At 40.6% G+C, this 15671-nt stretch overlaps 1 protein-coding gene across 2 annotated transcripts in view; it reads right to left on the bottom strand.

Annotated features, from left to right (window-relative positions):
* Nucleotides 1-6609: 6609 nt before the first annotated feature.
* Nucleotides 6610-15671, bottom strand: part of sez6l2 (seizure related 6 homolog (mouse)-like 2) — a 164252-nt gene continuing 155190 nt past the window's right edge. For both annotated transcript variants that reach the window (XM_045714905.2, XM_014192147.3), the window contains exons 14-19: nt 14165-14359; nt 12346-12537; nt 12153-12191; nt 10940-11057; nt 10638-10749; nt 6610-7958 (exon numbers count right to left, since the gene is read on the bottom strand). In XM_045714905.2, the coding sequence (XP_045570861.1) occupies nt 7929-7958; nt 10638-10749; nt 10940-11057; nt 12153-12191; nt 12346-12537; nt 14165-14359 (686 nt within the window). In that variant the 3' untranslated portion in view covers nt 6610-7928. The remainder of the gene's footprint in view (nt 7959-10637; nt 10750-10939; nt 11058-12152; nt 12192-12345; nt 12538-14164; nt 14360-15671) is intronic.

Raw genomic sequence — 15671 nt, 5'->3', positions numbered from 1 at the left:
CCTTCGTCAGGGAGAAGGCCATGCAGCTGAAACGCGTCAGATTTTTTAAACTGTGTTGGATAGTCATAGCCAGCTAGCTAACATAGCATCCCTCTGTTTGAGCAGGGTATCTGAGTAGGCTAAACTAGCCAGCAGCATTTGCTAGCTAAGTAAGTGAAACTGAAAGTGGAAAAAAATGACCAAATCGCTCTCTCTCTCTCTCTCTCTCTCTCTATCTCCTCCTTAATTTTTGAAGAAATGAATTTGTTCAAAACTGTTCAACTATTGTCTTTCTCTCTCTGAGTCAATTACTCACCACATTTTATGCACTGCAGCGCTAGCTAACTGTAGCTTTTGCTTTCAGTACTAGATTCATTCTCTGATCCTTTGATTGGGTGGACAACTTGTCAGTTCATGCTCCAAGAGCTCTGATAGGTTGGACGACGTCCTCCGGAAGTTGTCATAATTACTGTGTAAGTCTATGGAAGGGGGTGAGAACCAAGAGCCTCCTTGGTTTTGTATTGAAGTCAATGTACCCAGAGGAGGATGGAAGCTAGCTGTCCTCCGGCTACACAATGGTGCTACCCTACAGAGTGCTGTTGAGGGTACTGTAGACCTTCATTGCAAAGATGTGTGTTTTAATCAATTATTTGGTGAAATGTGAATATATTTAGTATAGTTTTATCTGAAAAGGATAACTTTTTAAATGTTTAAGAATATATATTTTTCTGAAGTTCACTGAAGAGGATGGTCCTCCCCTTTCTCCTCTGAGGGGCCTTCACCGCTCCTTATGATAATACTGCACTTCTCCTGACATACATCTTGTTCTTGCCTTCTCAAGGGACGCCATTTACCTGGCTGTCACAATCTCCGTACACCAGCAAGAACCCCTCGGGATGTAGCGCTCAACAGTGCATCCCACTTATAAAGCAGCTGCTTCGTCTTGATGTTCTTCTTTATCAAAAGCTACCGCAACGTTTTTCCATTTCAAACAAGCGCACTCTTGCAGCCACCATCCCGACAAGATTAGCGTCCCGACAGCAACAATAAGACTTCCGGTTTTCCGATTTTGTCTCAAAAATAAAGGTCTGCGCTAAAACGCTATGTGTATACTGAATCAATATTTTCTTGCAGCTTTGCATAGTCATAGTGCATAATCTACAAATATGTTCCGAAATTATACAATGACATTAAAAACATTACAATTTCTCAATGTACTTCACCTCATAATATTACTGTATGTAGTAGTTAACAGTCAGTATTAGTTATGTTATGTATGTGACTGGTGCTATGCTTATAAGTGTTTCTTGGTCCTTACAGATCCTATCAGAGTTTTAATTTATTTTCAGTTTGCTGTATAGCTAGATGATTATAGCAAATATTTTTCTATAACACTGTTTTATCTGTGATTATACTGTATGGCCTAGCGGCTTATAGCCTCATGTGTATTATACTAGTTGCACCCTCTAGTAGCTGAAGGCCTCATGTGTCTTATCCTAGTTCTGTGAAACCATAATGAAACCATAAAACCATCTTTCCATGACATAGACTGACCACATGAATCCAGGTGTAACCTATGATCCCTAGCTATTGATGTCACTATTGATGTCAGTGTAGAAGGGAAATAGACTGGTTAGCCCTTTCCTGCACTAAATGACCAAAAGCACCCTCTTTGGCCTCATGGGTGGAATGTTATTAAATTCTTTCATAATTTCATAGTTCATAAATATATATTTATGTAATTTAGAACAAAAATCCGGTGTTTCTATGTCAAATAGTTTTGTTACATTTCGGTCTTCTGTGATGTACAGTACCAGTCCAAAGTTTGGACTCACCTACTCATTCAAGGGTTTTTCTTTATTTTTACAATTTTCTACATTGTAGAATAATAGTGAAGACATCAAAACTATGAAATAACGCATATGGAATCATGTAGTAACCAAAAAAGTGTTAAACAAATCAAAATATATTTGAGATTTGAGACTGTTCAAAGTAGTCACCCTTTGCCTTGATGACAGCTTTGCACACTCTTGGAATTCTCTCAACCAGCTTCATAAGGAATGCATTCCCAACAGTCTATAAGGAGTTCACACATATGCTGAGCACTTGTTGGCTGCTTTCCCTTCACTCTGCGGTCCAAATCATCCCGAACCATTTCAATTGGGTTGAGGTCAGGGGATTGTGAGGCCAGGTCATCTGATGCAGCACTCCATCACTCTTCTTCTTGGTCAAATAGCCCTTACACAGCCTGGAGGTGTGTTTTGGGTCATTGTCCTGTTGAAAAAGAAATGATAGTCCCACTAAGTGCAAACCAGATGGGATGGCGTATCGCTGCAGAATTCTGTGGTAGCCATGCTGGTTAAGTGTGCCTTGAATTCTAAATAAATCACAGACAGTGTCACCAGAAAAGCACCCCCAGACATCACACCTCCTCCTCCATGTTTCACGGTGGGAACCACACATATGGAGATCATCTGTGCACCTACTCTGCGTCTCATAAAGACATGGCGGTTGGAACCAAAAATCTCCAATTTGGACTCATCAGTCCAAAGGACAGATTTCCACCGGTCTAATGTCCATTGCTCATGTTTCCCAAGCAAGTCTCTTCTTATTATTGGTGTCCTTTAGTAGTGGTTTCTTTGCAACCATTTTACCATGAAGGCCTGATTCACGCAGTCTTCTCTGAACAGTTGATGTTGAGATGTGTCTGTTACTTGAACTCTGTGAAGCATTTATTTGGGCTGCAATTTCTGAGTCTGGTAACTCTAATGAACTTATGCTTGGCAGCAGAGGTAACTGGGTCTTCCTTTCCTGTGGCGGTCCTCATGAGAGCCGGTTTTATCATAGCGCTTGATGGTCTTTGCGACTGCACTTGAAGAAACTTTCAAAGTTCTTGAAATTTTCCAGATTGACTGACCTTCTGTCACGACTTCCGCTGAAGTCGGTCCCTCTCCTTGTTCGGGCGGCGTTCGGTGGTCGACGTCACTGGCTTACTAGTTACCACCGATCTATGTTTCCCTGTTCGTTTGCTTTTGTCTTAATTATACACACCTGTTTATGACTCCCTGATTATGTTCATTATTTAACCCTCTGGCTTCCCTGTTTGTCTTGTCTGTGATTGTTTCCTGTTTTGTGGTTGTTGGAGGTGTTTCTCCCAACCCTGTATTATTTCTGTGGAAGAAGTTTTATTATGGTTTTGAGTAAACACGTTTTGTTTGCACTCATCCCTGTGTCCTGCGCCTGACTCCGATACTTCTCCTAACGAAAGCATTACACCTTCATGTCTTAAAGTAATGATGGACTGTTGTTTCTCTTTGCTTATTTGAGCTGTTCTTGCCAATATATGGACTTGGTCTTTTACCAAATTGGACTGTCTTCTGTTTACCACCCCTGCCTTGTCACAAACACATTAAGAAGGAAATAAATTCCACAAATTATTTTTTAACAAGGCACAACTGTTACTTGTTAACTGTTAATTCCAGGTGACAACCTCATGAAGCTAGTTGAGAGAATGCCAAGAGTGTGCAAAGCTGTCATCAAGGCAAAGGGTGGCTACTTTGAAGAATCTCAAATATATTTTGATTTGTTTAACACTTTTTTGGTTACTACCTGATTCCATATGTGTTATTTCATAGTTTTGATGTCTTCACTATTATTCTAAAATGTAGAAAATAGTAAAAATAAAGAAAAACCCTTGAATGAGTAGGTGTGTCCAAACTTTGGACTGGTACTGTACTTCATAGAAATACATAACCTCTTCTGTACTTGTGCCAACCCCTTCCCTATTCCTGCCAACAGAAATGTGTAAGTCATCTATCTGCCGGTATCTTAAAAGTGTCAAAATCCAGCTCTGACCAGAAATGCCCCATTGTAAATCTTGTGCTTGAGTGACATATTACAGAGCTCAATCGGTACATCTGTTTCTTGTTGCCAACAACTGGGATTTCTATCTTACTGGATGGAAAAATGGGGTCTCTTAAATGTACAATTTTCTGCTACACGGGGCACAAAAATAAGAAGAATATCTGGTGTGGTGGTCCAAACAGTCTATTTAATCAATACGCCATCACATTGACTGCATTTTGTGGGTGCACCCCCTTTAGCGATTAGTTGCCTGAATAGAATATCAAGCAATGATGTCTCTGTATTTAGTAGAACCTGAAAAACTTTGCTGAAGTAATGCTCATTGTGTGAGATGCTGTTTTTGCTAGTTTCACAGCTATCAGTGTGCATAACACTGACCACTGTTTGATGCCCAAATTGTGTATCCAGTGGAGTAATTGATATATAAAATCTAGTGGGTCATTATGCTGACCTATTACCAGTTATAGAATGCTCTGGTTTATCTCTATCAAAACTTGCTCTAACTCACAATGCTTAAAGATGTGTCCAGGCCTCTGAACATTATGTTCTGGATTGTGGGTCAAAATGTTTGAAGATACAGTAGTCATCACTATCCTGAGATGTAAGAAAGACTGCAAAGATGAGTTGAACAAACATTTTGCAGCTCTGTTTTCAAATCTACATGTTATTTCTCTATCATTCAGGAAATCCTGCTAAATATTTCAACCTATTGACCGAATGTGGCTCACTACACAGCAAATTCTGATCATTGTTCATCCCTGTCTTTTTATTAAGACTGAAGGATTTAGAATTTTTTGAAAAATTTGTCCAGCAGCCCTTTTGATGTTTTGATATGTGCATTGGACACTAACTAATACTATTGTATTTGATGCTTTGTGTCTGTATTTCAATGCAAGGTGATTTTGCTTCTTTAAGAACTTCCTCATTGCCCAGTTGCTCAAATAATCTGCACTGCAGTTCATTAACTTTACATTTACATTTTAGTCATTTAGCAGACGCTCTTATCCAGAGCGACTTACAAATTGGTGCATTCACCTAAATATCCAGTGGAACAACCACTTTACAATAGTGCATCTAAATCTTTTAAGGGGGGGGTTAGAAGGATTACTTTATCCTATCCCAGGTATTCCTTGAAGAGGTGGGGTTTCAGGTGTCTCCGGAAGGTGGTGATTGACTCCGCTGTCCTGGCGTCGTGAGGGAGCTTGTTCCACCATTGGGGTGCCAGAGCAGCGAACAGTTTTGACTGGGCTGAGCGGGAACTGTGCTTCCTCAGAGGTAGGGAGGCGAGCAGGCCAGAGGTGGATGAATTGCATGGTTCACTTTTAGAATGGCTGTTCAACTTTCCTGCTTGACTATTCACATTGACAATACTCTGCTCTACCAATGAAGAATTAGTTCTGCTCCACAGAACTTAGCAAATGCTGCACTGTGCTTGGTCATATTAGTAAAACATGAATGAACCCCTTGATAACTGGCAGGCAGGTGCCTAGGGGGCGGCAGGTAGCCTAGTCGTTAGAGCGTTGGGCCTGTAAACGAAAGGTTGCTAGATTGAATCCCTGAGCTGACAAGGTAAAAATCTATTATTCTGCCCCTGAACAAGGCAATTAACCCACTGTTCCTAGGCTGTCATTATAAATAAGAATTTGTTCTTAACTGCCTTGCCTAGTTAAATATTTTTTGTTGTTGTCTGTAATGTATTTTTCGTTATGTGTCGGACCCCAGTAAGACTAGCTGTTGCCATTGGCGTCGGCTAATGGAGATCCTAATAAAATCTAAATAAAATCAAAAATCACTGACACTTTCTCATACAAACTCTTTGCTACATCAGGATGAAAAATAGAAGCAGGTACATTTTGTTAAGTTGGCAGTCTGAGGATCTTCTCTGAGCAATTGACATTCCCTCACTTGAATTCTCCACAGGAAATAGGTTTTGAACATGAGCCTCATTTACATTCTCTGTTTGTACTATTTTGTTTAATTTCACTTTGTTGTCGCTAGCAATAGAATGTATAAATGTGTCACAGTGCCCTTTAAGACTAAATCCATTTTGCAATGACTGTACTTGAACTCGACATGATTCTGATTCCACATCCTTTTGACTATCTGGAAACACAATGAAAGTGATACTAATTTGCACAGATATCACATGCTAGCATTGCTCATTTACTGTTATTTGGTGATTTACAGAAACAAAACAGTGTTTTGGGTTTATTTTGCTGTGTGACCCATTCCTCACCATATTTATGTGTCACTGCATTTCTCTTTCCCACTCTGTGTTTGTTTGGTGTTTTTGTATCAGTTAGTTTACTGTCTTTGACTGTGTTGCACTGACTTAAGTTTGTGCTGTCACCCTTATCTCCTATGTCATTAAATATGGGTGACAGGCTTAAAGGGTTGGTCAGCTCAACCTGTTCCTCAATCTATTTAACAGATTAACAGCAGTAAATTGGTGTGATTGTTCCTCCACAGAGCAGTTCCTCCATAGAGTATAAAAAATCAAACTTTAAACAATGTACACATCTGATATTTTGTCTTGGGCATTCAGTCTTCTGTACATGCACAATAGACTTTAAAAGCTATAAGAAATGTTTAAAGAAAAAGGCAGATGCTTTTATCCAGAGGGATTTACAGTAGTGAGTGCATTAATTTTCATACTGGTACGCCGTGGGAATCAAACCTACAACATTGGTGTTGCAAAGACCATGCTCTACCAACTGAGCCACACAGGACTATATACATTTGGTATTTAATGAAGACAAGACCTCCTTTCACCATTCAGAGACTTTTATTTAATCTTACATTTCAGCAAATAAATAATGCCTTCATGACAAAATATAATGCAAATAATACCTTTACAATGCAAAAGAGTCCCCTGGACCCCTATATTGGCACAGTGAATTAAAGTAGATTTACTGTTCAGACAATAAACTGGTAAGAAATTCAAAAAGCATATCAGTTAAATACTGCATCACAGCAAGCAGCCAAGTTAGCTTTTTTTCTTCAACATAGTGCATATACAACATCTTCAAATTTACACTGATAACAATGATAATCGTTGATAATCATAACATGATTCAGCAGAAGCGGTAAAATATACAATCATTGCGTGCTATAAGCGTGATGACATTCAGGTCTTTACCGTTTTCTCAGTCAAGTGGAAATACACTTCAGAAATGGCAAAGAACAATATGAAATGCTGGCTTTGTAATTTTACATTTTACTATGGCAACGAGAGTTGAAACATGAAGTTACATTACATTATGCAATGTTATATTTTGGCACTGAATTTTCTGTATATATGAGCCTCAATATTCCACCAAATATTTATATTCAATGTGTGTATGCATCTCTCTCTCTCGCTCTCTCTCTCTCTGTGTGTGTCTGTGTGTGTATACTGTGTGCAACTGAGCATGAGAGTGTGTCTGCTTTCCTGTCTCTGCCTTTTCTTTTTTGTTTCTCTCTATGTGATTTTACCTCATAAATATATCTCAGCTTTCCCTCTTTCTGTCTCTCCTTCCATATTATCCATCGCTTAACCTCTGTAAGGCACCAATCCTAATTTTAGACAACAAGTTGAACTGTGGAAAACAGCACACCACTGGGAGACAGTCATCGCTGCACACAATGAACAGATGAAGACAAGGGCCTAGATTCAATCTGGGCCGTGGAAAATCCACGTTAAAGTGCAATTGACATTTAAAGGTAATTTCCAATTGAACCGACATATGCAGAGTTTACCGTGAATGTCGTCTCCACTAGCGCTGGAACATTGCCTTTAACATTGTTCTGCATAGCGGACAAAACACGATCGGATTGAATCTGGCCCAAGGAAACGCAAACCTACAATCACTGACAGAAAGAGCGACTGGGAAATTAGAGAGACACAAACAAAAGAAAAATGAGGTGTAAAGACACAAACTCAAAGATAAAGAGAGAGAACGAAAGTGAGAGGCAAGGAAGAGGAAATAGCAGGATGGGAGATGAGGGAAGTGAAAGAAGTCATCTGAAAGACAAAGAAAAGTTCCTCTTCCTCCAGATCTCTTTATCTATCTGTGGGTTTTAATTCTTCTCAAGACTTTTCTTCTTCAAATGGACACCTCATACTCCCGTGTGTCCTAGGAACCAGGTAGCAATACAACAGACCCAAATAACAATTAATTTGAAGAAGAAAATGCTACAGCAAAATATCCTCAGCAGTTTAGGACATGCAATCTCCAGGATTCTTAAGCAACGAATTAGAGTATACACTTTTCGTTAACTTACAGTCACTAGCATGGCAACTTCCAGCCAAATAAAAAGCAAAGTTACAGATAACATTTTCCTAAATACTAGTCAAAAGGTGAAAAGTTGAAAAAATAAGTGGCAGTTTATTAAAGTTGATACAATATACCTGTACATGAGCTCTACATTAAACTCCAGCTCACTGACATAGATAACTCCACAACAAAGTAAAATTCTGCAATACTAACAACCTAGGGTTTGATTCCCAGTTGGTTACACAGACAGGGCTAATCGTGTCCTGGTTAGGGGTTCAGGCTAGCTAGTTCCTACACAGCTATAGCTAAGGCCTCGATTCAATCAGATCGAGCGTTAACCCGCGTTGGCGGTGTTGGAGGTGTAACAGCGGTATGAAATGACAAATCGGTGAGCACCTGCTCTTGTGCCACCAACCACTCCTTTTCTTATTGTCCCTACTACCTCATTAGAAGTTCAAAATGGCGATAGAAACTGTAGCTTCTATACATAATAGAAATAATGACAGGCTAATGCATGTTTTCATGTTAATTTGGAAGGGGGATTTCTATCAGTTTAATCGAGGTGTAGACAATAGAACATCACACAGAGTGTTTGAACTTGTAATGCGGCTGCTTGACTTGTCTGGTATAAAGTCGGGTGAGGTTTCGTTGCATGCAATTGCAGAGTCCGTGATAGGGTAACGCAAGGAACCACTTGTGTATTTTACAGCTCTAATGCAGTTCCACCTCAGACACTGCCAAAACAACCACTATGCGGATCTGATAGAATCTAGTCCCAAAGTGAGAGGGCTTGGGCAATACTCACCCATTATGTACCCCACGCGCTTGGTAGCCAATGTGAGCAAGACCTTTAAACAGGTCAACATTCATAAAGCCACGGGGCCAGATGGATTACCAGGACGTGTACTCAAAGCATGCGTGGACCAACTGGCAAGTGTCTTCACTGACATTTTCAACCTCTCCCTGACTGAGTCTGTAATACATACATGTTTCAAGCAGACCACCATTGTCCCTGTGCCCAAGGAAGCGAAGATAACCTGCCTAAATGATTACCGCCCAGTAGCACTCACGTCGGTAGCCATGAAGTGCTTTGAAAGGCTGGTCATGGCTCACATCAACAGCATCCTCCCGGACACCCCAGACCCACTCCAATTCGCATATCGCCCCAACAGATCCACAGATGATGCAATCTCAATCGCATTCCACATTGCCCTTTCCCACCTGGACAAAAGGAACACCTATGTGAGAATGCTATTTATTGACTACAGCTCAGCGTTCAACACCATAATTCCCAAGAAGCTCATCACTAAGCTAAGGACCCTGGGACTAAACACCTCCCTCTGCAACTGGATCCTGGACTTCCTGACGGGCCGCCCTCATGTGGTAAGGGTAGGCAACAACACGTCTCCCACGCTGATCCTCAACACTGGGGTCCCTCAGGGGTGTGTACTTTGTCCCCTCCTGTGCTCCCTGTTCACCCACGACTGCGTGGACAAACACGACTCCAACACCATCATTAAGTTTGCTGACGACACAACAGTGTTAGGCTTGATCACCGACAACGATGAGACGGCCTATAGGGAAAAGGTCATAGAACTGGCAGTGTGGTGCCAGGACAACAACCTCTCCCTCAACGTGAGCAAGACAAAGGAGCTGATCGTGGACTACAGGAAAAGGCGGGCCGAACAGGCCCCCATTCACATCAATGGGGCTGTAGTGAAGCGGGTCAAGAGTTTCAAGTTCCTTGGTGTCCATCATCACCAACGATCTATCATGGTCCAAACACACCAAGACAGTTGTGAAGAGGGCACGACAACGCTTTTTCCCCCTCAGGAGACTGAGAAGATTTGGCATGGGTCCCCAGATCCTCTAAAAGTTTTACCATCGAGAGCATCCTGCCCGGATACATCACCGCCTGGTATGGCAACTGCTCGGCATCTGACCGTAAGAGGGTAGTGCATACGGCCCCGTACATCACTGGGGCCAAGCTTCATGCAATCCAGGACCTATATAATAGGCGGTGTCAGAGGAAAGCCCATAAAATTGTCAGAGACTCCAGTCACCCAAGTCATAGGCTGTTTTCTCTGCTACCGCATGGGAAGCGGTACCGGAGTCTAGAACCAAAAGGCTCCTTAACAGCTTCTACCACCAAGTCATAAGACTGCTTAACAATTATTCAAATGGCCACCGGACTATTACATTGATCCCCTCTCCATTTGCTTTGTACACTGCTGCTACTCGCTGTTTATTATCTATGCATAGTCACTTTACCCCTACCTACATGTACAAATTACCTCTAACCTGTACCCCCGCACACTGACTCGGTACCGATACCCACTGTATATAGCCTCGTAATTGTTATGTTATAGTGTTAATTTTTTACTTTAGTTTACTTGGTAAATATTTTCTTAACTCTTCTTGAACTGCACTCTTGGTTAAGGGCTTGTAAGTTTCACGGTAAGGTCTACACTTGTTTTATTCTGCGCATGTGACAAATAAAGTTTGATTTGATTAGGCAAAAATAGAGAAAATACTCACCCCTGCCTCGTATAGAGGGTTGTTGAAGTCAGACTCCACAGTAATTGGGCTGTATGAGTGGGTGTGAGAGAGAGACTTCCAGAAAAGTGGCTTCCACTGCAACCTACATACACTGAGGGAGAGGGAAAAGGGAAATAAAGGTTAAAGGGAGAGAATACAGAATACAGTCAACTTCTGATATCTGATCTATGCAATGGCTCAGTACTGTTGTGTGTGTGTGTGTTAGGTCAGACCATGCCAATATCTGGTGAAAGTAAGAAGAATGCATTTGAATTGTGACTACTGAACTGCGCAGCACTTACTTTGTGTAATACATGTAGATTCCACCAATCAGAAGGATGACCAGGATGATTGGCAGGATGATTGCCAAGGCAATGTTTTCACTTAGCATCTGGTGGGAGGGCTCAAATGACTGGGATACTAGGGAAATAATCCAAAATAATAAATTAAAGAAGAAGTTAAAGAAAGGCAATTAAAGGGGAATTCCACCACTTTTCAACCTAATTTTCATTATTTCTATTACCATCCCACTGAGAACACCACGTCATTTCAACGTGAGCAATTAGGTAATATTTGGTTGAGACATTGATCAATGAGATTACAACCTATATTCACCACTCAAAAAGACAGCCAAAAGTTTGTTGAATTCCCAATGTGTTATCACTACGATTGAGACGGAATCTGCAGCATTTACCATGAACGCGGGAACATTGACCTTAAAATACGCATTTTCCACAACCCGTGATCAGATTGAATCCAGCCCTATTCTTTAACTTAAATTTTTTGGTTGAGATGGAGACGTGAATCCAACATAACAATTATGAACTTGTTGATAATGCCACGCCCTGACCATAGAGAGCCCTTGTTTCTCTATGGTGTAGTAGGTCAGGGCGTGACTAGGGGGTATTCTAGTTTAAAATTTCTATGTTGGTGTTTTGGTATGGTTCCCAATTAGAGGCAGCTGGTAATCGTTGCCTCTAATTGGGGATCATATTTAAATAGCTATTGTTTGTGGGATATTGTTTTGTGTTTGTGCACCACATAGTTACGTTTCGTTGTTCGTTTATTGATATATTTTGTTTTGCGAAGTTTCACTTTGGAATAAAGATGTGGAACTCTACACACGCTGCACCTTGGTACCGTTCTTACGACAACCGTGACAGATAAACTGGATTTAAAAATAAATCTGATAGTGGAGATAAAGTTGAAGATCTGACGTTGTTTCTAAAGTACAAATTCATCATACAAATTTGTCTATGTTGAAAATTGGTTACCATGACGTTTCTATGTTCTGTAGTTAGAAATAAGAAGAAAGGTTCTGACATCAAATTGCATTAAAAGTAAAAAACAGTGTTTTTCAAAACCTACTACGAGTTTCTAGCCAGGGGGAGGAATTTTCCTCCTCCCTGTGTCACCATGAATCTCATAGTCTTTGTAAGTAACTGGAGAATGAATATGAGGTTGAAAAGTGCTGAAATTCCCCTAAAGAAGACGTAGAATAAGAAGAAAAATCACCTTCTAATTTATGATCATCCAACAGCTCCTCGTATGCCACTGATAGATGGAGAGAGGCAGATTATTATTATAAGATCATCATTCCTCATTCATTCTTTGCAAAATGTTCAAGTGTTTCAATTCTCATGCAGAATTTCTTGAAACCCCTCTAACCCCTCTTCCTCATTTCCAGCAGTCCAATGTAAATTGTCACCTTTGCAGAATGGTGGTGGACTGTTCCATTGAGATGGGTGGCCCGGGACACAGTTGATAATAACCTCCCCAATGAGTTCATAGCCCTCATAGCAGAAAAAACGTAGCGTCTCTCCTGCCTGGTAGCTATGCTTGTACAATGTCTGGTAACCATTGTCTGGCACACCTGGGTTTGGGCATGGGTCATACTTCACTGTTTAGGGAAAGGAAATAAAGATGGATGGAGAGAGAGAGCGAGAGAGAGCAATGCCATCAGAAAATATGAACAGCCCTTTTTCCACATTTTGTTGTGTTACAATCAGAATTTAAGAATGATTAAATTGAGATTATTTGTCACTGGCCTACACATAATACCCGATAATGTGAAAGTGGAATTATGTTTTTTGAAATGTTTACAAATTAATTACAAATTAAAAGCTAAAATGTCTTGAGTCAATAAGTATTCAACCCCGTTGTTATGACAAGCCTAAATAAGTTCAGGAGTAAAAATGTGCTTAACAAGTCACATAAGTTGAATGGACTGACTCTGTGTGCATTAAATGTTTTTAACCTGATTTTTGAATGACTATCTTGTCTCTGTACCCCACACATACAATTATATGTAAGGTCCATCAATCGAGCAGTGAATTTCAAACACAGTTTCAACCACAAAGATATATTGGTAGATGGGTAAAAATAAAAATAAACAGACATTGACTATCCCTTTGAGCAAGGTGAAGTTATAAATTACACTTTGGATGGTGTATCAATACACCCAGTCACTACAAAGATACAGGCAGGAGAGGAAGGAAACCACTCAGGGATTTCACCATGACGCCAAAGGTGTTAGAGTTTTATGGCTGTGATAGGAGACAACTGAGGATGGATTAACAACATTATAGTTACTCCACAATATTAACCTAATTGGCAGAGTGAAAAAAGGAAGCCTATACAGAATACACATATTCTAAAACATGCATCCTGTTTGTAACAAGGCACTAAAGTAATACTGCAAAACATGTGGCAAAGAAATTTGGAGCAAATCCAATACAACACATTACCGAGTGCCACTCCATATTTTCAAGCATAGTGGTGGCAGCATCATGTTATGGGTATGCTTGTAATTGTTAAGGACTGGGGAGTTTTTAAGGATAAAAAAGGAATGTGATTAAGCTAAGCACAGGCAAACGCCTAGAGGAAAGGTTCAGTCTGCTTTCCACCAGACAGTGGGAGATGAATTCACCTTTCAGCAGGACAATAACATAAAACACAAGGCCAAATCTACACTGGAGTTGCTTACCAAGACAGTGAATGTTCCTGAGTGACCGAGTTACAGTGTTGACTTAAATCTGCTTGAAAATCTATGACAAGACCTGAAAATAGTTGTCTAGTATTGATCAACAACCAATTTGACTGAGCTTGAAGAATTTTGAAATAATAATGGGCAAATGTTGCACATCCAGGTGTGGAAAGCTCTTAGAGACTTATCTAGAAAGCTGTAATCGCTGCCAAAGCTGATGCAACATGTATTGACTCAGGGGGTTGAATACTTATCTAATCCAGATTCAGTATATTAGTGTTTTATTTTTCATACTTACATTTTTTTTTTTTTTTTACAAATGTTAGAATTTTTCTTCCATTTTGACATTACAGTATTCGGTGTTGGTCGTTGGCAAAAAAAAATACAATTATATCAATTTTAATCCCACTTTGTAACACAACAAAATGTGGAAAAAGTCAAGGGGTGTGAATACTTTCTGAAGGCAGTGTATAGTCCCATAGAATTAGTGTTTGACATCAATCTCAACACACACAGACAAACACCCAGAGGAGTGACTCACAGACACATTTGGGGCTGCGGTCACTCCACTTGGGTGTGCCTGTATCCCGTCCGTGGCAGGAGATCTGGCCAGGGCCCTCCAGCTGGTAACCCTGGTTACAGGAGAAGCGCACCACTGTTCCAACAGCGAATCCAGACTCTGGGCGTACCGAACGCGCTCCGTTCACCACCTCCCCCGGATCAGGACACTGCTGGACTGTGGACGATAAGGGTATACAAGACATGACGTAATATTTGTATACATTTTTTTTTTAATCTACCCTGGCATTACAGATGAAACAGAGCTAAATGAGTGAACTCCAGCACACCTATTTTCTGATATGTAGATGATTGATTTGTAAGCCTTGAAACAATTGAGACATGGATTGTGTATGGTGCCATTCATTGGGTGAATGGGCAAGACAAAAGATTTAAGTGCCTTTGAACGGGGTATCTACTAGACGCACCGGTTTGAGCGGTGCGAGAACTGTCAAGTGCGAGAGTGTCAAGAACTGCAACGCTGCTGGGAAGAATTATCCACCACCCAAAGGACATCCAGCCAACTTGACACAACTGTGGGAAGCACAGGAGGTTGGTGGCACCTTAATTGGGGAGGGTGGACTTGTGGTAATGGCTGAAGTGGAATGAGTGGAATGGTATCAAAACATCAAACACATGGTTTTCATGTGTTTGACGCTATTCCATTTGCTCCATTCCAGTCATTATTATGAGCTGCCCTCCCCTCAGCAGCCTCCTGTGGTGGGAAGCATTGGGGTGAACATGGGCCAGCATCCCTGTGGAACGCTTTCGACACCTTGTAGAGTCCATGCCCCAACGAATTGAGGCTTCTGAGGGCAAAAAGAGGTGCAACTCAATATTAGGAAGGTGTTCCTAATGTCTTGCACACTCCGTGTATGTACATACAGTATATGCAGGATTTGTATTTTTTTTTAACATATATTTCCAGAATATATTTATGAAATACATAATTTCAGAAAATCATAACATATATATTTTTTCATTAAATATATTTTGCCGCCACATGTATTATGCTGAATCCGTATGAACTTATGAACCATAGTACAATTAACTGTTTATTTTGAAAAGAGACATGAAACTCCTGAGCTGTCAATCACAATTTGAAATGTTCCCGAGCCCCGCCCCCAGCCCACCTCCAACTGACAGAGCAGCTGTTGCAGTTTAGAATTTTCTTCAGATGCATGAGAAGATCAGCTGTCAGCGCCAAAAATCTTTCTCATGGATAATGGCATTTTATTTGCGTATATCATCACAACATTGATTTAAAATACACTACATGACAAAACGTATTTAAACACCTACTCATCGAACATCTCATTCCAAAATCATGGGCATTAATATGGAGTTGGTCTCCCCTTTGCTGCTATAACAGCCTCCACTCTTCTGGGAAGACTTTCCACTAGATGTTGGAACATTGCTGCGAGGACTTGGTTCCATTCTGCCACAACCGCATAAGTGAGGTCAGGCACTGATGTTGGGCGATTAGGCCT

Source organism: Salmo salar, chromosome 03, assembly GCF_965601325.2.
Source record: "Salmo salar chromosome 03, fSalSal1, whole genome shotgun sequence".
NCBI classification, from domain to species: Eukaryota; Metazoa; Chordata; class Actinopteri; order Salmoniformes; family Salmonidae; genus Salmo; species Salmo salar.
The sequence above is the reverse complement of the archived record's forward strand: the minus strand, read 5'-3'. Positions and strand labels throughout refer to the sequence as shown.